Source organism: Otolemur garnettii, unplaced genomic scaffold, assembly GCF_000181295.1.
Source record: "Otolemur garnettii isolate 467f Iridium unplaced genomic scaffold, OtoGar3 scaffold00044, whole genome shotgun sequence".
In the NCBI taxonomy this organism is placed as follows: domain Eukaryota; kingdom Metazoa; phylum Chordata; class Mammalia; order Primates; family Galagidae; genus Otolemur; species Otolemur garnettii.
Genome location: NW_003852439.1, coordinates 2809029 through 2834361, shown reverse-complemented (window position 1 = coordinate 2834361; position 25333 = coordinate 2809029). Strand labels below are relative to the sequence as shown.

General features: G+C 44.3%; 1 protein-coding gene across 2 annotated transcripts in view; it reads right to left on the bottom strand.

Annotated features, from left to right (window-relative positions):
• Positions 1-25333, bottom strand: part of SYT17 (synaptotagmin 17) — a 70125-nt gene that overhangs the window by 13258 nt on the left and 31534 nt on the right. For both annotated transcript variants that reach the window (XM_003790712.2, XM_012805729.1), the window contains exons 6-7: positions 16995-17115; positions 15127-15282 (exon numbers count right to left, since the gene is read on the bottom strand). In XM_003790712.2, the coding sequence (XP_003790760.1) occupies positions 15127-15282; positions 16995-17115 (277 nt within the window). The remainder of the gene's footprint in view (positions 1-15126; positions 15283-16994; positions 17116-25333) is intronic.

Here is a 25333-nt window from a genome sequence, read left to right as displayed (position 1 = left end):
AAAAAAAAAAAAAAAAAAAAGGTGAATTCATTTGTTAAATAAATAAATACATGCTCATATGGAAAAACATCCAAGATGTATCAAGTGAGAAGGAAAGTTGCCAAAAGCACATATAAAAAGCACATATATTTTGAATGCTGACAAAAGAGGGTGAAGGTAGGTACCCACACACAAACATCTACATCTACAGAGGGTACCAAACAAATCATACACATTTTAAGAATGGAAAAAAGTGTATTGAAATCATAAATGTTTATAATCTTGTATATTTATTGTATCTTGTATCTCTTGTGATTCCAGAAGTCAAACAAAGTATCACAATTTTAATACAATGTTTTCCTTTCTTAAACCCGTATCCATTTTTTGGGCACCCTCCTTATACACACACACACACACACACACACACACACACCTATCTACATGTGAGTGCATGCACATATATACATTCCTGGCAAGAAGCTTCAATAGATTGTTAAAAGTGCTCAATTTTAAGTAGAGGAAATTAGGGAATTTTTTTTTTGAGAGGGAGCCTTGCTCTGTCACCCAGGCTAGAATACAATAGTATCATCATAGCTCACTGTAACTTCAGACTCCTGGGCTCAAGCAATCCTCCGGCTTCAGCCTCCCAGAGTGCTAGGATTATAGGCACGAGCCACTTAACCCAGCGGGAACTTTTCCTTTTTATTCTACTCCACCCTTTTTACTGTTGCACATAAAATACGTAAGTGTGTGTGTGTGATTTTTACATATTTTTATAATATATAAGTGATATTATTTAATTTTACATAAATATCATTCCTATGCAAATATCACTGAATATTGGTTCATTAATATTTATTAGCATATTGATAGTTAATATATTTATAGAAATAGCATGTGATATACACATGAAACTTAGAGAATATATAAAGAACCAGAACAGAATTGCTGGTTTATGGCTCGGTGCCTGTATGCATTTGCATACATACACAAATATATGTAGTATGTATATATGAATACATATATGTATCTTTTATAATAATATTAAAAAGCCATCAGTACTCTCCATTCATGGAACCCCTTCTTTTTTTTTTTTTGTTTTGAGACAGAGTCTCACTTTATCACCCTCCATTGCATGCCATGGCATCACAGCTCACAGCAACCTTAAACTCTTGGGCTTAAGTGATTCTCTTGCCTCAGCCTCCTGAGTGGCTGAGACTATAGGCACCTGCCACAACTCTTGGCTATTTTTGGTTGCAGTTGTCATTGTTGTTTAGCAGGCCCGGGCCGGGCTCAAATCTGCCAGCCTTGGTGTATATGGCTGGCGCCCTACTCCCTGAGCTATGGGCACTGAGCCCATGGAACCCCTTCACGTCACCACTTATAGGTGACATGCTCTGTTCATCTTCCCAAGATGGCCCCCAGTCCCTCTCAGCTGGGCAGACAGCAACCCGTCTGCCCTGCCATGCCTCCTGGGGGATGGGGCTTGTTTGCAGAGCAAGATATTTCTGTTTGCCCAAGTTTTTATGGGCGGACACAGGGAAGTCATTTGGAAAATCTGCAGAGACGAGCACAGATTCACCCAGCACACCTGCCTCTGAGTTCTTCACACTCAGGCAGCTACAGAGAAGCACTGGGAAGGATGACTGGTTAGAATGCCAGCAAGAGGAAACAGCCCTCACGCAGGTGTGGAACAGGAGCCAACTGGTGCTGAGCCCATGCCAACCTGCTCTTCTCAGCTCCTGGTGGAGGGCACCATCCCACCCCACCAACCCCAGGAGAACCACCAAATCCCACAGTTCTGGCTCAAAGTTTCTTAAGCTTAGCACCACACATGTTTAGGGATGGAATACTTCCTGTCAGGAGGGAGTATGTGTTAATGTTGGGTGTTCTGCAGATCCTTGCTCTCTACCCACTAGATGCCAGCAGTATCCCCTGAGTTGTGATGCCCAGACATTGTCAAATGTTCCCGGGAGTTGAGGGGCAGCAAGATCACCCCAGGTTAACAATTGCTGGTTTATGGCTCAGTGCCTGTAGCTCAGCAGCTAGGGCACCAGTCACATACACTGAAGCTGGCAGGTTCAAATCCAGCCCCGGCCTGCCAACCAACACTGACAACTGCAACCAAAAAAATAGCTGGGCACTGTGGTGGGCCCCTGTAGTCCTAATTACTTGGGAGGCTGAAGCAAGAGAATTGCTTAAGCCCAAGAGTTTGAGGTTGCTGTGAGCTATGATGTCACAGCACTCTACTGAGGGCGACATAGTGAGACTCCATCTCAAAAAAAAAAAAAAAAAGAATTTCTGGTTTAACTGGTCTCTGAGTCAGCAGGTGCCTGGAGCTGGCATGTAATTCCCTCACTGCTGACCCTGGTCATGAACTCGGAGGCAACAGAGCTCAGGGAGGCAGTGCAGCAAAGCAGGCTTGTACAGGGCACAGGCTGGTCCTTCTATTTGCCTGCTTGGGTATCTTGATACAGACGGCTGTGTGACCATCAAAACCCATTCTCCCTTGACACACAGCCAGATTACACTTCCCAGCCTTCCCGGGAAACAGAATATAAGTGGAGCTGGAAGTGGAAGTGATGTACATTCCTTCCAGGCCTGGCCCATAAACACCTCCCATGCAGTCCTCAGCTCTCTCTGTCCTCTAACCTTCCAAAGCCTGAGAAGACAGCAGAGCCACACGACAGAAGGGACCTGGGTCACCAAACGAAAGAAGCCATAAAGGGCCATTGTGCAAGCAAGAAATAAACCTGTATGGTGTCAAACCACAAAAACTCGGTGGCTAATCAGCTATAGCTTCCAACCTTAACTAATACAATGACTGTTAGCTCTTTAGCAAGTCACATAAACTCTCTAAGCTTAAGTTTTTTCCCCTGTGAAAAGGGATAATATTAATAGTATCTTCCTCATTTGGTTGTCAGAGACCAACGAAGACAGTTCTGGTAAAGTATTGAAGACAGTGCCTGGATGATGGTTACCCTTTAATAAATATTTAAAGTTATATTATCAGTGGAGCAAAGAGTTACCACTAAATTCCTGTCCCCTCACCCCCAAGGTAGGAGATCTTCCCACGATCTGTTTGTGTCTTCTTCCCCAAGTCACACTCTGTTACTTGGAAAAGGATGACTTGCCCTGGTCCTCCAATGCCTTAGGAACTCATTGGGTTTTAGGGACACTTGTAATGACACTGGGGGCCCTCATTTATCACAAGGTTATCTAGGCCTACCGTATATATCCTGGACTGTCTTTCCCAAAGGGCCACTGAGAGGGCAAGGGTGACCTTGAACAAGAGCTGAAGAGGACCCCACCCATGAATCATCCACAGGCGGCCCCTCCTCTGGTTGTCCAGCCCCTACACGATGAAGCAGAATAAAGTCCCAAAGCTTATACAGTGCGAAATTTGGCAGCCAAGTCAGTGGATACTGGTTCCACTTCCCGTGCCCATTCCGTACCTCAGGATCCCAAAGGGGGTGACCAACAGTTAAGCCCCAAAGCTCCTCCCCACCCTGGCTCATGAAGACAGGGGGAAGCCATGATCTTCTGCTCCCTGACTGCCCGACTGACTCTTCACCCACCTGTTTGCTTTGTTTTGCCAGGTGGATAATGCCAGTGCCTAAGGCTGACTCTAAAACACGATTTCCATTATAAGCCAGCTATATTCTGTCCTGCTCTAAGGCAGAGGGTGGGAGGGTGGTGCAGAAACCCAAAGAAGCAGTTTTCATGTCGACTTACAAATAGGAAAAGAGAGAAAATCACACCCACCGGGCATCTGTTATGTGCGCAGTCCGTGCATATGTGGCATCTCACCCAGTTCTTCAGGAAGCTAGAAGCCATCTCTGCTTTGTTCTGTTCTGTTTCCCTGGTGCCTCACAGCCTTAGCACACATAGGTGTTCAATGAACACTTATCACCTGAGCTTCTTACCATACCCCGTACTTACTTTACTGCTCTGACCTCACTGCATAATTCACTCCATTCATTACCTATGTTCTAGACTCTACAGCAGTGGTTCTCATCCTCCCTAATGCTGGGACCCTTTAATACAGTTCCTCATGTTATGGTGACCCCCAACCATAAAATTATTTTTGTTGCTACTTCATAACTGTAATTTTGCTACTGTTATGAATCGTAATGTAACTACCTGATATGCAGGATGTACTTTCATTGTTACAAAGGGGTCACGACCCATAGGTTGAGAACTGCTCCTCTACAGCTTTCTTTCTCTTGTTTAAACAAAAGAAGCCAGCTCCTGCCCCAGGGCCTTTGCACTTGCCATTTCCTCTACCTAGAATGTTCCTTTCCCCCATCTGTCATGGCTGGCCTTTTCTCAGCTTATATTCCTCAATTTAAGGCAATTCTCCAGGCCTTCTCTATCAGCTCACCCTATTATTAAGTGTTTATTTATTCATCATTTGCTGCACCCTAAGTAGAACACCAGCACCAGAAAGGGAGGGACTATGTCTGTCTCGTCTGTCGTTTCTTTGGCAACTAATGCTGCACCTTATCATAGAGGGGGCTGGTATAACCCAGTGACTGAGAGCTGACATTTGGGTCCAGACAACCTGGGTTTCAATCCTGGCTCCAGGATCTTAGGTAAGCTTTTTACCCTATTGTTGCCTCAGTTTCCTCATCTATGAGATGGCAACAATAAGGACTCCTGTGGCAGAGTGTTGCTATAAGGATTTTTTTTTATTTTAATTTTATTTTTACTTTTTTTGAGATAGAGTCTCAAGTTGTTGCCCTGGGTAGAGTGCTGTGGCATTATAGCTCACAGCAACCTCAAACCCTTGGGCTTAAGTGATTCTCTTGCTTCAGGCTCCCAAGTAACTGGGACTACAGGCACCCACCACAATGCTCAGCTACTTTTTCATTGCAGTTATCATTGTTGTTTTTAGTGGGCCCAGGCTGGGCTGGAACCTGCCAGCCTCAGTGTGTGTGGCCGCGGCACCCTACCCACTGAGGTAGAGGCATGGCCTGCTATGAGGATTAAATGAATTAATTCAGGTGAAACGCCCAGAGCAGTACCTGGCATGGAGGAGGCCCCACCTGTAAGCATTTGCTGTTGTTGTCAAGTACCGTGCAGACAACCCTGAGTCAGACTTTGTAAGTACGTGATAGAAGAAAAATAGAGGCTTGAAGAAATTAACAGGTTCCAATGAAGATGATAGTGCTCCGAGCTCTAGGAGTCTGGTCTTCTCATTTCTAAGTGAAAGTGAAAACTAAACCTCCGGCAAAAGGTTTCCTGGAAACACAGGCAGCCAGGGGACATGGCAGCCTGTGCCCTCTAGGCCCTGCCATTTTCAAGGTTAAGCCTTCTCCCACTCACTGGTGGCTCTGGGTCAAGGACTCAAACCCAAGTGATGGATAGAAGGGACGTCTGGAAGCATGCCCTCAGTTTCCAATTCAAGTCCATGCACACATCTTCTTTTCAAACCGACCAGGTGTTGGCCTTGGCTGCGGAGCTCAGCGCTGCTGCTCACCAGCATGGAGGTAGACAGTGAGCCTGAAACCTGGCCTCTGCAGGCTCCTTGCTCCCGCTCTGTCTAGCTGGGGCCATGCAGGGACATGTGTGATTGGATAAATCCTTAGCCCCCTCTTGTTGTCCCCCATGGGGAGCTGCCTGGAACCAGGCCTCATCCAAAGGCACCAACATCATTAAACAGCCATTCAGATGGAATAAAACCCCCCAGGAGCTCTGGCAGCCAGCCAGTCTTCAAAGGCTGCTATTGGAACCCAAAATGAATGCCAAGTTTAACCGCCTGGGTGGACTTTGGCAGACCGCAGGAGCTCTCAGGAGGAGAAGCTGATGTCAGGGTGCCACTGTGGTTTCTGTGCCCTGCCAGGAGAGCCCCAGGGTGACAGGTGTATGCCTCCATCTTCACGTAGCTGGAGATCTGGCCTCTGCCCATAGCCAGGGTGGAGGCCACAATCCATGAGCCTTCCCTCTATGCCAAGTGCTGTGCTGAGCACATTACACATCATTGCCTTTTGTTCCTCACAACAGCCTGTGAGGCAGGAGCTGAGATCTAGAGATAGGAAATCCTGATTCAGAAGAGTTAAGTAATGTGGCCAAGGCAGGGAATGGTGCTTTATATCCAATCCATCAGCGAACTCGGTCAACTCTACCTCCAATAATATATTCTACTGAGTGACTTCTCTGAAACCTTTCTGCCACCTGCCTGGTCCAAGCTGTCATCACCTCTCTCTGGGACTGACACAGTGGCCTCTCAGAGGCTGTCCCTCTTGCTCTGCTATAATCCTTCACCACTCAACAGCTGAAAATATTTTCCAAACATTATCTAGGTCATGTCACTTCTCTGGTCAAAATCCTCCTGGGGTGGAGAATCCTCAAAGAACTAAAAGTTGACCTTCCATTTAATTCCACCATCCCATTATGAGGTACCTAACCAGAACAAAAATCATTTTACCACAAAGACATTTGGACTAGAATGTTTACTACAGCCCAATTCATAATTGCCAAGTTGTGGAAGCAGCCCAAATGCCCATCAACTCGTGAATGGATTAACAAATGGTGATATATGTATACCATGGAGTACCACTCAGCCATAAAAAGATGGAGATTTTACATCTTGTATGTTTACCTGGATGGAGCTGGAACACATTCTTCTTAGTAAAGTATCTCAAGAATGGAAAAAAAAAGTATCCAAGGTACTCAGTACTGTTATGAAACCAATATACAAACACTTATACATTGATATGAATGAAAAAAAAAAACAAATACAGTCTAGCAAGGAGGAGGGGAGAGGAGGGTCAGGGAAGGGGAAAGGGGATTGGTGGGATCTCACCTAATGTGCACAATGCAAGGGTATATTTCAAAATAACTAAGAGTAAATTTTAAATGTCTTACCACAAAAAATAAGTGAGGTGATGGCTATGTTAATCAGTTTGATTTAAGCATTCCACATTGTATATCAAATCATCATGCTGTACCCCATAAATGTATACAGTTATGGTTTCAATTAAAAAGTCCTCCTGGGGCTTCCCAATGCACTCAGAAAATCCCTACAAACTTCCTATCCTACAGGCCTCCTCAATTTGAGCACTGCTATTTCTGCAAACTCACATGGGCCCTCGGCTCTGGGCATGTCGGGGTAATGTGGGAGATCAGAGAAAGTGTGTCTTCTAGTTATTCAGAGTGTGGGCCTCAGACGAGCACAGATGTCACCTGGAACTCATTAGAAACATGGACACTCAGGTGTCACCACAGACAGACAGAATCAGAGAGCACATTTTAACGAGATCTCCAGCAAGCCACAGGAACGTCAAAGTGTAGTGGTTAACAGCTTAGACGCGTGGCCCCACCATTCACCCGCTAGGTGACTCTGCACAAGTTGCTAGTTGCTTCCTGCACGGTGAAGAATTAATCTCACCCTAGAAGAGGTCTGGCCTTTTTGCCTATGTCTCCTGGGAGGGGATCTCTAGGCTCCTGCAATGCCCTAAGAGGGAGCCTTTGTTTGCATGGGGGCTTTGGCCACTGGGCAGTCTAGCAGTGTGATTTATGAGGGGGGTTTATGGCCACACAGTGTTAGTTCAGACCTCTGGTGGAGTGGATGACTAAAGGTATCAGACCTCTGGGAGGGGCTAGAGACTGACAATCAGATAGCTGAGCAACATGTGACTGAGCCCAGTAAAAACTCCGGACACCAAAGGCCGGGTGAGCATCCCTGATTAGCTATGCACAATGCATACTGTCACACAGAGTGACCAGGAGGAGGTAGTGTTGTCCATGACTCCATGGGGAGACAATGAAAGCTCAAAGCTTGGCCCCCTCCTGGATTCTGCCCTACATATCTCCTCTGTTGGCTGATTTAATTTATATTCTTTTGCTACAGTAAAACTGTGGTCGTAAGTAGCACCTTCCTGACTTCTGGGAGCTGTCCTAGCAAATGATGGAACCTGAGGGTGGTCATGGGGACCCTAAATTTATGGCCAACTGGTCTGAAGGGAGGTGGTTCTTGGGACCCCCAAACTTGTGGGCAGTCGTGTGTGGTCTGATATATTTCCAATCTTTGCACGCTCTGTTGTTCAGACTACATAATTTCTCTGGATCTGTCTTTGAGCTCACTAACACCTTCCTCTATCACCTCCATTCTATTGAACCCATCCCATGAATATTTTATTTTAGGTATTGTGCTTTTCTGTTCTAAAATTTCCATTTGGTTCTTTTTGTTGTTATTTTTGAGGCAAAGTCTCACTCTGTCACCTTGGGCTTAAGTACAGTGGTGTCTCATAGCTCACTGTAGCCTCCAACTCCTGGGCTCCAGCAATCCTCCTGCCTCAGCCTCCTGAGTAGCTGGGAATATAGGCACATGCTACCCTGCCTGGCTAGTTTTTCTATTTTTTGTAGAGATTTTCTATTTTTCATTTTTTCTCATTCTTGCTCAGGTTGGTCTCAGACTGCTGGCCTCAAGCAATCTTCCCACCTTGACCTCCAGAGTGTTAGGATTATGGGTGCTGAGTCACAGCACCCTGCCCATTTGGTTCTTTTTTAATACCTTCTATTTTTCTGTTGATCTGCTGATATTCTTTACCTTACCATTCTTTTCAAGAGGATTCACTCTTACTTCTTGGAGCATGGTTATAAAAGCTGCTTTAAAGTCTTTATCTGATAATTCTAACATCTGAGCCATCTTGCAGTTGGTATATGTTGATTATATTTTCTCTAAGAATTTGCTAGATTTTGTTGGTTCCTTATAAATCAATTCATTTTGGATTGTATCCTGGACATTTTGAATATTATGAAATTCTAGGTCTTGTTTAAATCCTATTGAATATGTTGACTTTTTTTTTTGGTAAGCAATCAGGAAGGATTCAGACCGTAAGTTCTGACCTGCCCGCTGTTGCTGTTATTCCAGAGTCAGTTCAGTTTTTAAAGCCTTTGCAGTGCTATTCACATCTGCCCCTCAGATGTGTCCCCAGGGACCTAGGTGGTGGGCTACCCAATAGTTAGTGGACTATTCAGGATGATATCTGCCTGTGTGCAGCTCAGAGGTGAGTCCAGGAGTTTATACACAGATTTACAGGATCCCTTCTTGAGCTCCCCCCCTCCTTAATCCTTCTATAAACTGGCTCCCAGGGCCCACTTTCAGGGTCCTCTGGCTAGAAATCAGAGGCTTTAGTCTCTTCACTCTGCAGCTCACCTCCTGTGACTGCCAGCCCCAGGGAGCTGTAGGGAACACACACTGGTCTGGTTCTGTGGCTGAGTTGGCACAGATTTAGTGTCAATCCTTGGTTCCAGACACTGTGCCAGCTGGCAGCTTTGGGGCAATGTTGATTAGGTTGGGGAGGTGCTGGAGAGACAACCACAGGCAGCTGAGCTGAGCTCCTAACCTCAAAAGTGCCAGCATTTCACCTCTCTCACACCACTGCAATGATTAAACCTGCAGATATGATTTTCCAAGTGGCCACTTCTGGATGGGTCCCTGTGCTGATTTGCCTGTAATTCCCATAATGGGAATGATTGCTACATTTTACACAAGAGCAAGCAACTCAGAGAGGTGGAGTCACTCACTTGAGGTCACACAGCTGGTTAATGGTGGGGCCAAGTTTCAAATCCAAATCTGTGTAATTCCAGGGTCTGTTCACTCATGGCAGGGTCCATTAGTCATTACCATCATCATCATCCTATCTGGCATTTATTGAGTACTAACTCTGTACAAGGCACTATTTAAAGATTTTTATTTAAAGTATTGAGATTGAGAGTTTGAGCCTAAGGTCTAGAAAAGGGATATTGTTTGCCTAACGGCACACACTGACTAGATGGTAAATGTGAAAGTTGAACCAAATTGTAGCTCAGGCCAGTCCACACTCTGAATGGCTATGCATCCCTCTCACTAGGAGGCAGAGAAGGGGCTGGTGACCACTAAGTCAGGCTGGAAGGGGAGAAGACAGAGGCTGCCAGGTGGCTGTGGAAAAAGGTGTGGCATTGGGGACTAGGGTCAGGGCAGGGCTGCAGGGAAGCAGCTGTGCCCCAGAACAAGCCCACAGCCTCTCTCCATCTCCAAGGAGTTTCAGGCTCTCCCAGAATGGCTCTGCCCTTCTCAGCACTGGGAGACCCTCACCTTCCCGCCTGTCCTGCTTCCCCAACCCCAACCATTTTTAAGCATGTCCTCTGATGCTCATTCAACCTGGGGTCTTTCCAGGCAAGAGGGTGGCATGCTGCCCTGCAGAACTCCCACCCATTCCCTGCTGCCCCTCCCCACTCATCTCATCTCACCAGCAGATTCAATTAGCCAATCTGATGCTCCAGCTGCAAAACGAAGCCAAACAATTACGGAAAATAGACCAGGTGCCTTGGAACTTACTGTCACAGAGGGGCCTGGGAGGCCTCCAGACTGACAGCAGGGTGGGCAGGGAGGCAGAACAGCAGAGACCAAGGCTGGCCAACCAGCCTGTGCAAAATGGCCACTTGGGAGCTTTGAAGAACACAGATGCTTCCTCCCTGCCCACTCAAAAAAACCCAGAAACAAAACCCAGATGCTGGGGCTGATTCAGTTTCTCCAGGCTGAAGCCTGGGCACCAGGATTTTTTAAGTCTCCTGAGTAATGCTAGTGTATAGACACAGTCACAGTACAGAGTGTGATTCCTGTTAACATGTGGCACTATTGTCACTCACCCTGACACTCTTCCTGGGTATTCTACATATTTGCTCCCAAGAGTGCGATCTGCAGACCTGCAGACCTCAGCATAGGCATCACTTGTGAACTGTCAGAAATCCAGAATCCTAGGCCCCACTGCAGGTCTCCCTGAGTCAGAATCTGCATCTTAACCAATCCCTTGGAGACGCCATATTCTCTAGTCTAAGCTGGAGACTCCAAGGGTTGGCACAAAGCAAGCAGTGTCAGTCACTGCCTGGTTTCCCTTCTCTGGGGTGCCACAGCTGCCCAACACTGTTTATTACTGCTGGGACCCCCTCAAAGTCTATACTAGGTCATTTTCTGCAGCAGCTGCCTTGAGAATCTCCCAACAGGACAAGCAGGCAGCTGGGAGTGGGGCCTCCACCCTGACCACTGCGGCCTGTTAGCTCCCAGGTGAAGATAATGTCAGCCTCAATTTCTCTCCTGGGCATGACCTTCCCTCCCCCAGCCATGGTCCTCTCTGCTGATTAACACCTCCTGTCCTTCAGCTCCCAGCTCACATGTCACCCCTCACTCCCCAGACTGGGGCAGACACTCCACACCACGCCCCGCATCCCTTCTTCATGATCTCTAGACAAAGTCACAATTCAATCATTGTTGGTGTGGCATTTAATTCACATCCATCTGCCCCTATAATTAAGCTCCATGAGAACACAGATCATGAATGTCGCCGATTCTCTAGTGAATACACAATACCTAGCACAGTGTATTGTGCTCCAGTAAAATTCTCCCACCCTGCCTTCCCCAGGCACTGGGAACTGTTCCTAGGCCAAGTGTCTCCTGACTAAATTTGCCAAGAGAAGAAGTTTTAAATGCCTTTCATAAGGCCAGGAAGTCCAGGGCACTTAGGGAAAAGTGAGGAGGAAGAGGAATAGAGGTATAAAACGTGATATTTGGCTCCTTCTAACTTAGGGATTGCCTCAAAACTTCACCTCCAAGAAGACAGATGGGCTTCCTCTAACATTGGAGGGAAGATAATGCCCCAGCCAGGTTATGTCTCCAAAACAATTTTTTCCTTCCCTTTTTGGAGTTTCCACAGAATTGCACACTTTTATGTTGACAAAGTGGGTGGACTGTATCATTTATATATGTACGCATACCTGGCCTTCTTTCAGACCATCCTCAAAGTGGCATCTGGCTATATAAATTCGGTGTCTTTCAAGCAATAATAACAATAGCTAATATTCAAGGGCTGCTTTCTCTGAGCCAAGCACTGTTCAAAGCCCATTATTACCCCATTTGAACTTCACGACTCGCCCAAGTTTTAAGGACCATTATCCCCATTTTACAGATGAGGAAGCTGAGGCAAAGGGAAGCCAAACTTCCAAAGTCACACAGCAAATAAAAGACAAATAGGAGCCTAAACCAAGGGGTTGGCCCCTAACCATCATGCCATATTCTCTCAAAGTGGCCATGAGAGAATGGTGCCTTTTCTGAGAGACAAAAGTTGGCAAGGGTCCAGCAACAGCATGCAGGTACTTTGCTGATCGCTCAGGTTCTACGGAGCTCAATTCACTTAATAGTATTTTTTCTAATTGTGGTAAAATGCATGTGACATAAAATTTACCACTGTACCCATTTTTAGGTATATATTTCAGGGGCACTGAGTACATGCAGATTGTTGTACAACCACCCCCACCATCCGGCCTTAGACTTTTTCATGTGAAGCTCTGTGCCCATTAAGCAATAGTTCCCCATTCTCTCCTTCCCCCCGCCGCTGACCACCTCTGTTCCGCTTCCTGTTTATGAATTTGACTATTCTACTTTATCACATAGAAATGGAGTGATACAGAACTTGTGCTTTTGTGTCTGACTTATTTCACTTAACACAATGTAGTCCAGGTTCATCCACGTTGTAGTGTGTGTCAGAACTAACTTCCTCTCTAAGGCAATATTCCATCATCTCTACCAGAGGTGCCAAAAAAAAGTATACGCATTTTCAGAGATCTCACTGGAAATAAAATCGATCCTTCCCCCAAAGTATAGTAATTGCAGGTTAAAATGGAAGTGGGCAGCATGTCCAGGTACACTGGACTAGTCATGGTGCCTGTGATTCAATTTTGAAAGGTAATACATAGACAATGTCTCTTAAAATGTGTATGTATTTATTTTGGCACCCTCTGTAGACACACACCACACATCTTTTTCATCCATTTACCTGTTGATGGACGCTTGCGTTACCTCTACCTTTTGGCCACTGTAAATAATGCTGCTAGGAACACGGGTGTACAAATAATCTGAGTCTCTGTTTTGCAATTTGTTTGCATAGTAACCTAGAAGAGGAATTGCCAGATCATATGGCAATTCTATTTTTAACTTTTTGAAGAATTGCCATCAAGTGGCATTTCTTTTTTCTTTATTTCTTCTTGCCTACATCCAATAACAGCTCCAAGCACATCAGTGGCCAACTCCACTCAACAAACCTGTCTGAATTTCCCAGAAGGCCTCTGGACTGCATGTTGCTATCTCAGGAGCCAAAAAGCAATTTTAACCCCTCTTAAAAAAAAAAAAAACTTCAGCTGCAAAAATCACCTGATCAAAAATTGCAGAAGAATCCTCATCCCACACAGGAAAGGAGCTGTTCAGAAAGTCCAGCCCACCAGCTAATTACAGGCTTTTACCAGGGATTCTCAGCAAATGCCTAAATTGCATATCAACCTGACTTTTGTTATGAAGTGTTGGGAAACACGCTAATGGGCTGCGTTTCAGATCCTCAACCTGGAGGTGACAGCTCTTTTCCTCAGTGGATAAATAAAGCAGGTTAGAACCTTACAGATTTGAGTTCAGGAGAATTGCGGCTTTGCTGAGACAGACACTGGCACAATCCATATTTCTATTATTCCCGACAGTACTCTTCATATAAAATGCCACTCCTGCTGGGATTTCCACTCACAGCTGTGGTTCTGAACCCGGACAGAGCATTAGAAATATTAGCAATATCTGAGGTACTTTAAAAACAGCAAGACCAGAGCTTGAATCCTAATTCTACCAGCCTGAGACCTTAGGTAGGTAGCTTACTGTGTTTCCCTGAAAATAAGACCTACCCCAAAAATAAGCCCTAGCAGGATTTCTATGCATTTGTTAACTATAAGCCCTACCCCGATAATAAGACCTAGTGATAGGCGTGACTATGTAGCGTATCTGTCTTCTTGAGAAAAAATTAATATAAGACAGTGTCTTATTTTCAGGGAAACACAGTAGGTGTTAAGCCTTAGACTTTAGAACTGCGGTTTGAGGATGATTATGTCAACTTGACAGGGTGGGGGTTATAATGAGTATTAGCAACGACATAGGGAAATACCTAATGAGAACACAGGAAATAATGACCATTACTTCTATTCACTCTAACCCCATAGTGGGAGGCAGCTTCGAAGATGGGTCCCAGCCATCCCTGCCTCCCACTATTCATGCACTTGGGTAATCCCCTCCTCTTGAGCACAGCCTGGGCCTAGTGAGTTGCTTCTAATGAATAGATTATCAGAACATAATAAAAGTGATAGATTGTCATGTCCAAGATCGGATTACAAACAGACTCTTTCTTGACATCTCTTCTCCTTCACTTGAACACTCTGGGGAAAGCCATCTGCCCTGCTGTGAATTGCCCTTTGGAGAAACTCATGTGACAAGGAATTGAGGAAGGTCACCAGTCAACAACCTGGAGGGAACCAAGGCCCTCAGTCTAACAGCCTGCAGGGAACTAAATCCTGTCAATAACTATGTAAGTTTACAAAGAGATCTTCCCAGACTGAGCGATCAGATGAGGCTGCAGCCCCAGCTACTAGCTTGTCAGAGACATTCAGCCAGAACCACACAGCAAAGCTATGTCTGAATTCCTGACCCACAGGAACTATGAGATAATAAATGTCTGTTGTTTCCAGCAACTAAATTTGGGGGTGACTTATTAGGCAGCAATAGATTACTAATATACCCCAGAAATAATAGATTAAATTATCCTTTGTAAAAAAAGACTAAATGCCACCAGACAACAGTATTTAAGTAGAGGCATATGAAGCCTCTACTTAAATACTATGTTCTCAGGAAAGTCTTTCAAAATCTCCCTCTCTGAATTAAGTGACCAGGCTTCCCTATTAGACTATAAACCACTTGAATTATCAGCATGATTATCATCCAAGCTAACATACAATGAATACTATACCAAGTACTCTTCCAAAGTTAAAAGTCATCTATTCTTCACAAGAAACCTATGCCACAAGTACTATTATTTTCCATAGAGAAGGAAACTGAGGCTCAGAGGAGTTAAGTAACCTGCCAAAGGGTTCAGTTATTATGTGGCAATGCCAGGAAATCGGGCTCCAGAGTGTACATTTGTGACAATTACATTACATGGGTCCAAATGGTTAGTGGACTCTATCTTTCAAACCCAGATAACTGAACACCAGACATGAAGTTCATAATGCTTTCCAGATGCCTCCGTCTCTAAGACGACATGCTTCACCTGGGGTTTATCAGTCTCGAATGCTACATACCTGTAAACACTAGGCTGGCATTTTCCAGTTCTTCTTGGGGAACTTTGAAGCTGAAAGATTCATTGTAGAAAGGATCAATTGTTCCTCTTAAAAAGGATGTCTTCTTAGTTTTCACAAGCTTGAGTCCATGTACTAGCTGTATTTTCACAAAGGGGTCTGAAAATTTGACATACCATCACAGAATGTTAGAGATGATGAAAGTTAACCTGTCCAGCTATTCATCCATTCACCTTCCCATCCACCTATTGTTTTATTCATCCATTCTTTTATCAACCCATCCATTCGACTTTTCATCTATCTTTCAGTCTATCCATCTATTCACTTATGCATCCATCCATCTTCCCAAACATCTGTCAGTTTATGGATACATTCATCACTTCACCATTCTTTTATCTATCCATCAATCCATCCATCCAAGGTACCATATGACAACCCAATCATCCATACATCCTTTTATCAATTTATTTTACCATTGATTCATCCATCCATTCATCCATATATCAACCCATTCCAGGTCCTTTAATTCATTTATTCTCCCATCCATCCACCTATTATCCATCCATCATTTTCTCATCTGTTTTTCTGCTCATACTTTTTTCTCTCTTCTTCCAGCCATCTAATATTGGTTGAGCTCCTCCCACATGTCCAGCATTGTGTTCATTTTACAGATGAGAAAACTGAGGACTCAATGTGAGTCCTTGATTTGTTGTAAGAAATGATTTGTTTAAGATCTGGCTGGTAAAGGCAGAACCAGACTCAGAGTCTGCCCTGCCTTTGGAAACCCATTATCATGTCAGTGAGCCCATAGCCTAAATACAGGAGAACAGAGATGGCAGAAACGTAATTCCCATCCTTAGAGCATTTAAAACTTACAAAGGAATTCATGTACATTATCTAATTTAATATTTGTTTAAACAACCCAGTGATATGAATACCATTAGTATGTCAATTTTTGAGAAATTGAGGTATATAGAAGTACCTTCCCCAAGGCCACATCATTTCCAAGCAGTAAAAATGAGATTTGGTTATAGGAGGTTGGACTCTAGAATCTTTCATCACTTAATCATATTGACTCTCCCATGGTGGTAAGTCTGAAACTCTCCAGTTTTAGTACCATTATCCTTACTGGCTCCTTTTAAACCTCTGTTTTTATAATGTGGCTTTTGAGAGTGTAAGGTGTCTTCAAGCTGTCACTTTATAGCAAAAGTAATTTATTTTAGCTACTGCACTTAGAGAAGACAGTAATTCCACCACTAAGCTGAAGAGATCCCTATGACCATGGCTGTTTTCACAATGATATCACATGCTGTCAAGGGAGAAGCTACAAACAGATGGAACAGAATCTGTTCCATTTTATTAAAAGTCATATTTGAATTGGTTTTGCTATAAAGTAAACACTTTAAATACAACAGTCTTTTCAGAGCTGGAATTTATAAAGATTTGTGGTATATATGAAATGAGCTGGGAAAAAAACATCAAGGTGTGCCCCCCATGCTCAGGATTAGAGCACATCCTCCCTGCACAATATCGCCACCTAGAGCATGGTGTTTCTATTGCAGGCATAGTGTTTGGAAAGGCAAATAACTTCCTGGGTTCAAAAAGGATCTAGATTTCTAGTAGTTATCATACATGGTCTCAGTCAACTCCCCAAACCAAACAGGGTTACTGAGATAGCATCATTTACTTGCCTCACCCAAAGAGACATCTGATCATTTTTATTTTTCCTGTTGAACTAGCATCCTAGTGCTGGATGCTATCTGCCAAGTCTTACTGACTATATTTGGGATGCAGAAATAGACAGGTGGGTCTCCCAAACACACACAGATGCCCCATTAAAGAAGTAGGGGAGAGAGAGGCTCACACTGTACCTGAACCTTGGCTCACATCTGTCTGAAGAAGTTGCTTGGCTCGAATGACATCAACATTCAGTCTCCCAGCACTCGGGAGATAATTCAGTGAGAGAAGAAGCTCCCCCAGCTCCACTTCATTCTATGGAGAAAGGAAATGGTCAGGAAGTTGCTTTTTCCTTTTATTGCTTCTGCACCCACCATGCAGCAAATTGACTTCAGAAACAAACAGGTTGCTGTAGGTGGGTGGGTCTGTTAACAGTGGAGAACTCTTTCTTTCTTTTTTGTTTTTGTTTTTTGTAGTTTTTGGCTGGGGCAGGGTTTGAACGCACCACCTCTGGTATATGGGGCTGGCACCCTACTCCTTTGAGCCACAAGCACCACCCTCTTTGATTTCTTTTAGTCTCTGCATCCAATTGTTTTCTGCTCTTACAACACTTAACAGTAGCAACAATAATAACAACAAAAGCATCAATAATAATAAAAAACAAATATCACATTGTCATGTACTATGATTAAAACTAATTTAGTCTTCATCATGAGTCTTGAGGTATTAGTAGTAACCCTGTTTAACAGATTAGGAAACTGAGGCTCAGAGGGGCTAAATAATATATCCAAAGCCACATAGCTAGAAAGTGGAAGAGACAGCATTTAGATCCAGGAAAGCTGATTCTAGAGACTCTGACCACTAGGTTAATCTTTCTCCCATTAAGATGCCTGGGAGGCAGAATACCCCACAGAGTAACTATCTTGGTGAGAAATCTGTTCTTAACCTGTAGCCTACAATGTAGCCCATGCTCCTGGCCTTACCATGGCAACGCTTGGTACTGTGAAATGTCTTGTTGAAGAGTACCCATTCCTTCAATGTCAACACTATCACTTGTGAAATATTCACATGAGCACCTAAGTGCATGACTCCACATTGCCAAAAATACCTAGAAAACAGAAGGCTCCCAGTTTTTCTATCTCCCTAAAAACTTTCATTGGAGACATTTTCAACTAGATACAAATTCAAAGACCAGCACAACAAATCTCCATATAGCTATCACCCAATGGTAACAATTATCAACATTTTACTAAATGAACATTTTACTGTTTCGTCTATATCCCTACTTGTAAAAAATTTTAGAAAAAAATTTTAACTCATCATACTCCTATATCCTTTAGCAAGCATTACTGGTAACACTAAAACAAGCATTTTTAGTGTGAAAAATTTCCAGTCACATTCAGAAGAAGGCAGAAGAGGATAAAGGAACCTCTGCATACCTCAGCATCAGTCAGCTTCAAAAATTTTCATCTCATGGTCAATCCTGGATCACCTATACCTTCATTCGACTCCCGTATTATTCTGAAGGAACTACTAGACACCACATTATTTTATCTGTACTATTTCAATATATGCCTTTAAAAGGTAAGATATTTATCTCCATCATTTATCTATACTTATCATCTATCATCTCCCATCAATCATCTTTATATATGTATCTATCATTTGTTATCTATGTATCATCTCAATCTTTTTTGGTAGGTCATTTCAGCAATTTAATACCAAATGCCAACTCTAGAACAATATTTAGTTCAAAGAAGATACTCAACAAACACCTGCAGACAGGACGGAAGTTAAACCAAAAGATTCCTCTACCAAGAGAGTCAGTCCCAGTCCCCAAACAAATAAGAAACAACCTCGCGTGTTAACTCAAAGGTTACAAACAGGCAGCCTGCAGATGCCTTTTGATTGGCCTGCATCATGTTTTAACATGTAATTGCTTATTAATGATTATATAATTAAAGAATCAAGCTATTTCACAGTTTTAGTAAAATTGGGATTTCTTGCCTTGCTTGGAAAAAAGGAAGGTCTGGTGACACTGGGCTCATGTTCCCACCTGGCAACTGACAAAGATTCTTTGCTTGACCAAACTTCAGTGGGTTCCTGAACATCCATCTGTGCCCTTTCTTGTAAAAGCCAGTTTTAGCAAAGAGCTCTGCTAAATCAGTTTAATAAGAACCCCCACTTAATGCCCAATCACCCACCCTCAACATCTGATCACAGGTCCCTCCTCCTCTGCCATCCCCCAGGTGATGTCTGATTGCCTGGGCCTGTCTTCAGCAAAAGTCTCCTTAGATCAGTTTAGCCCGGATCCCTCCTACCACTGCTGTTTCCTTTTAGTAATTTTCCTCCCACTGACCCTACCTGGCTCCTTGGCTATAAATTCCCTCTTGACCAATCTGCCTTTGGGGCTGAGCCCAATCTCCCTTTCCCACTGTAATCCTACTGCTGTGGTCTCCGGGTTCTGAATAAAGTCTGCCTTCCCATGCCCTAACACGTGTCATTGAATAATCTTCCTTTGATACATTGGCCTCTGTGCAGTGCCCTTCTAGACGGAACCTGTCCCTTTCATGTCACCCCACTTCACCTGTCCCCTTCTGCCCCTTCCTGCTGCCCTACCCTGGGCATCTGAGGATACAGATTTTCAAGATAGGAAATATCAACTCAGGATCTGGGGCAGTAAAAGAAGTTCAGAGCTCTTTACACAGTAGCTGGGGCATTTCTGTTGATTCTCAAGGGCCTGGAAGATGCACTGTCTTCGGGGCATGACTGTGTAGACACCTGTATCCCAGTGAGAACGAAGCTGAGAATTCTGCAGGGCCCCAGCCAGGAAGAAGCCACTTGCATCCTCCTGGACTTTGTCCCTCCCAGGTTTATAAATCAAAACAACACCTCCTTCCTTTTAAAATCAACCAACTTCTCATCTCACTATGCAGCTTTACAGCTAGAGGTTAAGGCTTATAATTCAGTCTACTGAGTGCTGTAAATGGGATTAAAAAAAATGGATTCTACAAATCTAGTGTGCCATTGAGGGCATTTTGTTTAGGATGAGGCCAACTGAGCAACAATTTAGCAACAGACGATTGATCCTCAACTGGGAGTGACTTAGCTCCCCAGAGGACATGCGGCAACATCTAGAGACATTTTGGGTTGCCACAACTGGGAAGAGGGAGGCAACAGTCATCTATTGGGTAGAGGCCAAGGGTGCTGCTAAACATCACTGCAATAATGACCCAGCTCAGAAAAGCCACAGTGCTGAGGTTGAGAAACACTGGAGTAGAATATTACGGGGCTGGAGAAGAGAAAGGGGGAGAGATGTCTCTTTTTAAAAATAATAATAATAAATGTTCTTTGTCCCAATAGTTCCCTTTGCAGGAACTTTCCCACAGAGATGGCCTCACACACGTGTGCCAAGCTGTTTGCACAAAGATAGTGAGTACAGGATCATGCACATGATACATTTACTCTGGGTCTGGAGAAAGCTTGGTGAGCAATAGCAGTCCCCTGCCCACACTCCATCAGGGGAGACAGACAATACACAGATTTTAAAAATACATCAACGAGATGATTTCAGATAACGTTAAGTATTAGGAAGAAAAATACAGCAGGGTGAGAGAGGTGAAGAACCTTTCTTGGGTGATGGAAATATTCTTTATCTTGACCATGGCGGCAGTTACATGGGTGTATTTGCCAAAAAGCAACAAACTGTACACTTAACATGTATTTGTTGTATATAAGTTCTACCTCAGTAAAACTGGTCAGAAGCGGGGGATCTGAAGTTAGCAAATGTGGCAAAATATTAGCAACTTGTCAAATCTGGGAGATGGTTACATGGGTGTTTGTTTTATTATTTTATGTTGGAAATGTTCCCATTAAAAACATAAAATAAATATTAAAAAGGAAAGCAAGACAAATGAGGCACAATAAGGCACAGGGGTTCACGTGGCAGCTGCCATTCCAGCCCCTTTGAGAGGTGGTAGTTGAAGGGGAGGGAGTGAAGGAGTGAAGTGGGGTGGGGACTCTCCGGGCAGAGGAAACAGCAGGCGCAAGGGCCAGGACAGTGGGAAGGAGGAATGGACATGGAGTGTTTAAGGAACAAAGGGAAGGCTCATATGCTCAGAATGTAGCAAGAGGTGGATTTAGAGCCAGGCGCAGTGGCTCATCCCTGTAATCCCAGCCCTCTGGGAGGCCAAGGCGGGCAGATCGCTTGAGGTCAGAAGTTCAAGACCAGCCTGAGCAAAAACAAGACCTTGTCTCTAAAAATAGCTGGGTATTATGGTAGGTGCCTATAGTCCCAGCTACTTGGGAGGCTGAGGCAAGTGGATTGCTTGACCCAAGAGTTTGAGGTTGCTGTGAGCTATGATGCCATTGTACTCTACTGAGGGCAACAAACGGAGACTCCGTTTAAAAGAAAAAAAAAAAGATGGATTTTAGAGATGTCTATAGGAGCCAGAGCCAGCTGCCCTGTGGCCACCCCCATGGAAGTCTGCTCAGCTCTGGCTACCCTCACAGGAAATAGAACAGAGTGTGTGGCCATCTCCTAGGCCCTCAATACCAGAGGACCCTTTCAAGCCTCTTCTGCAGCCCTCTGGAGTAGACGGAGTTGTTCCTTCCCATCCCTGGGACCAGTGATTGGAACTTCAATAAGGCAGCCTAAGCCATGCTCTTTCCAAGAAGGCTGAGTGCCAGTCATCTTTAAGAAGCAAAGCTCCTTTATCCCCCTGCCCTTCGTAGGACCCACACTCACTGGCTGCGCTTTCTCTGCCCATCCCACCCCAGCACACCCGCACATTGCAGCTTTCATGGTGCATTTTTCCAGAGAAGCAGCATTTCCATTGACCCAGCTGCTCTTTCTGTCTCATCTGGGGAGTGATCAATTTGCAAGACTGTTGTCGAGAGTCAGGGCAACAGTTTGTAGAAAAGAAAAGAAGAGGGCTAAATATGCAATATTGAAGGATTCATGGACTCATCTAACACTCATTTATCAGTTACTGGATCCTAGGCATTGGCGACATCGCAATTGTGATCCTTCCAGCAAAACTTTATGGAGAAATCAGCATAGGACTGGCACTGTCCAAGCACACTAAAGCCGAAACTCATTTTGTTACCTTGATGACTCTAGAGGCATCCCTCTTACAGATGAAAGAATTCTGACTTAGAGAAGCTGCATGACTTGCTCAAGATCATATCATAAATAAAAAGGGCAGGATTCCACTGAGCCCGTGCATTAACTCTTACACCAGGTTTCTGGTGATCAAGTATCAAGTGTAGACATCAAGCAATTCACAATTTATTGCAAGAAAGCAAAGAAGAACAAATCAGAATTCCAGGCGCTGCAGGTCCAGTAGGGTGGTTATAATAAGCACACACAAGTGTTGGCCAGGCTATGAGAACTGGAACCCTGCACACCGCTAGAGGGACTGGAAAACAGTCCAGTTGCTTTGGTAAATAGGCTGGGGGTCCCTCAAAAGGTAAAAGGTTGAGTTACCATTGGATCCTGCAGTTCCACTCTTAGGTGTATGCCCAAGAGAACAGAAAACATGTCCACACAGAAACCTGTGCACAAATGTTCCCAGCAGCATTATTCAAAATAGACAGACGGTGCAAACAGTCTAAATGTCCACCGACAGAAAGGTAAGACAAAATACACCGGAATGTTAGTCTTAAAAAGGAAGGAAGCGCACGATGTAGCTAAACCTGGAAAACATGCCAAGGGAGAGAAGCGGGACGTTCGAGGATTCCACCTGTAAGAGATCCAGAATAGGTAAATTCACAGAGGCGGACAGCAGTGGTGGGTGCCAGGATCTGGAGGAGAGGGGATGGCGAGGGATGCCGAATGGATATGTGGTCTCTGGGTGATGGAAATGTTCCGGACTTAGGCAGAGGTGGAGGCTGCACACCACGGTTAACAATGGACTAGATGCCACTGAATTTACATCTAAAATGATTAAATGTACCTTAAGTGATTTCACCTCAGTGAAAAAATAATTACATGGCCGAAGTGCTAATGAGCCGTATGAACCAGACCCATGAAGTACAACCGATTCTTGGGCGGGATGTGGTCAGGGAAAGTTTCTTGGAGAAAGAGGCATTTGGGTTTAAGCCTTGAAAGATAAGATTTGGTTCAGCAAATATTGCAGGTGAAATACAAATGGAATAGAATGAGGGAAACTTTCACTGTAGCTCCAATACCCTTTGTTGCTCTGGTCCTGAATTTCTCAGTTTCATAATATAAAGTCCCAAGTCACTTGTTTTTATATATATTTGAGACAACATCTTACTCTATCGCCTGGGATAGAGTGCAATGGCGTTATCATAGCTCACAGCAACCTCCACCTTCTGGGCTCAAGTGGTCCTCCTGCCTCAGCCTCACAAGTAGCTGGGATTATAGGCTCCCACCACCAAGTCCAGCTAATTTTTCTATTTTTGGTTCAGGTAGGGACTCACTCTTGCTCAAGCTGGTCTAGAACACCTGAGCTCAAGTGATCCTCCATGCCCTGCCCAACTTGTTATTAATACTAAAGTAGCCAAAAATGATTAATAATTTGTATTTTAAAAATAAACTAGGGAGGATTATTCTTGCAAATAACATCACCCTCACCCACTTGCATTCCAAATCAATTTTGATTTCCCCCCTAAACCAGACAATACTGGTTTCTCCATTACACAGAATAGGTGTGTGTGTTCACTGGGCCCCCTAGGAAAGGGTGACGCCTCCCACCTCTACTTCACATAAAAAACAGAGAAATATATCTTTGGCAAGAATTGATATTTCAGTAATAACACTTCAGTGTTCAGCATTGAGAAATCAGAGCATTGCTGAGATTTGCAGTTGAGAACTGATATTCTCTTGAATAACGAATGGTAGGGACTCCACAATTTTCAGGGTTTGGGGCCTCAGAGTCTTACCTTAACCCCGCCCTGGAGAAAGAATAGAGTCCTCACTAAATTCAGGCCTTCCACCCCAGAATATGCGGCACATGTGAACGACATCATTCACTTGGACATCAAAAACTGCAAGCTGGCCTATAATCCTAGCACTCTGGAAGGCTTCTTGAGCTTAGGAGTTTGAGACCAGCCTGAGCAAAGTGAGAATCCCTCTCTACTAAAAATGGAAAAATTAGCCAGGCGTTGTGCCGGGTACCTGTAGTCCTGGCTACTCAGGAAGCGGAGGCAGGAGAATTGCTTGAACCTAGGAGTTTGAGGTTGCTGTGAACTATGATGAGGCCATAGCACTCAAGCCTGGGCAAGAGAATGGGACTCTGTCTCAACAAATGAAACAAAAAACCCAAAAAAGCCCCCTGCAATCTGAGGCCAAAAATGTCCCTGGAGGGTTCCTTGAGTGTCTTCTTAATCACTCTTTCCTAGAAGCATCTGAGGCCAGATTTAAAAGCTGACAAGCAACCAGTTGATATACAACTTGGAATATGGGAGCAGGAAGCCAGAACCCCTAGTCCAGCATCTCTCAGTCTGCACCCCTTAGCAGGATCGGGGACTTACTGGTGATACTTGAAGATGCCCATAGAGTATCAGCACATTCAACTTGTACCAACCTGGGCGATTCTGCCCTCTCTCCTCACCACCTCCAGGGACATTTGACAATATCTAGAGACATTTTTTGGTTGTCACAATGGGCTTGTGTGTGTGTGTGTGTGTGCTATTGGCATCTAGTGGGCAGAGGCCAGGGATACGCCCAATCATCCTACAATGTACAGAACAGCCCCCTAATCCCAACCCCCAACAAAGAAGCATTTGGCCCAAAACATCAATAGGGCCGAAGTCAAGAAATGCTGAACTAACCCAACAAACCATGGGCTGATTTGGATTTTTTTTCTTACGCAAGCACAAATGGTTAATGGGAATCAAAGACTTTGAACTTTTCTCCAAGAGATGTAAGAAAAATCCAATCACTACCTCAGTTGAGCTTGTCTTGAGTCTCCTCCAGACATAAAGAGGCCCAACCACTAGCTACAAGGCAGGAAAGGTCAAGCTGAGATTTCCTTCCTTCCACCTCCTCCTTAAGCCTTTCTTCTTAGCAGCAAAGCAGAAACCCAGGAAACCAGATACAAAGATCCTCCCAGGAAGTGGGCCCAGCCTTCCGAAGGAAAGTGGATTGCTCGCTCTGGAAGGACCTCCAACTCTATAATGAAGTCTCCAAATTCAGTGAAACAGGGTTGGAATGTCAGAGCTGAAATAATTTAGGCCAATGCTCTAGGTTTATAAAAGAAAACAGAACCATGCCATTCTCTCGCTTCCCCATTTGAAACCCTCCATCATTCTTAGAGTAAAATCCAAACATCCTCGTCTATGATAGGACTGTCCACCTCAGCAGCATTGCCACTCAGGGCTGGATCACGCTTTGTTGTGGGGACTTGTGCATCAAAGGATGTTTAGCGGCATCCCTGTCCTCTACCCACTTGATGATGATAGCATCGCCCCTCTGCCCAGTTATGACCATCCAAAATGTCTCCAGCTCTGCCCAGTTATGACCATCCAAAATGTCTCCAGCTCTGCCCAGTTATGACCATCCAAA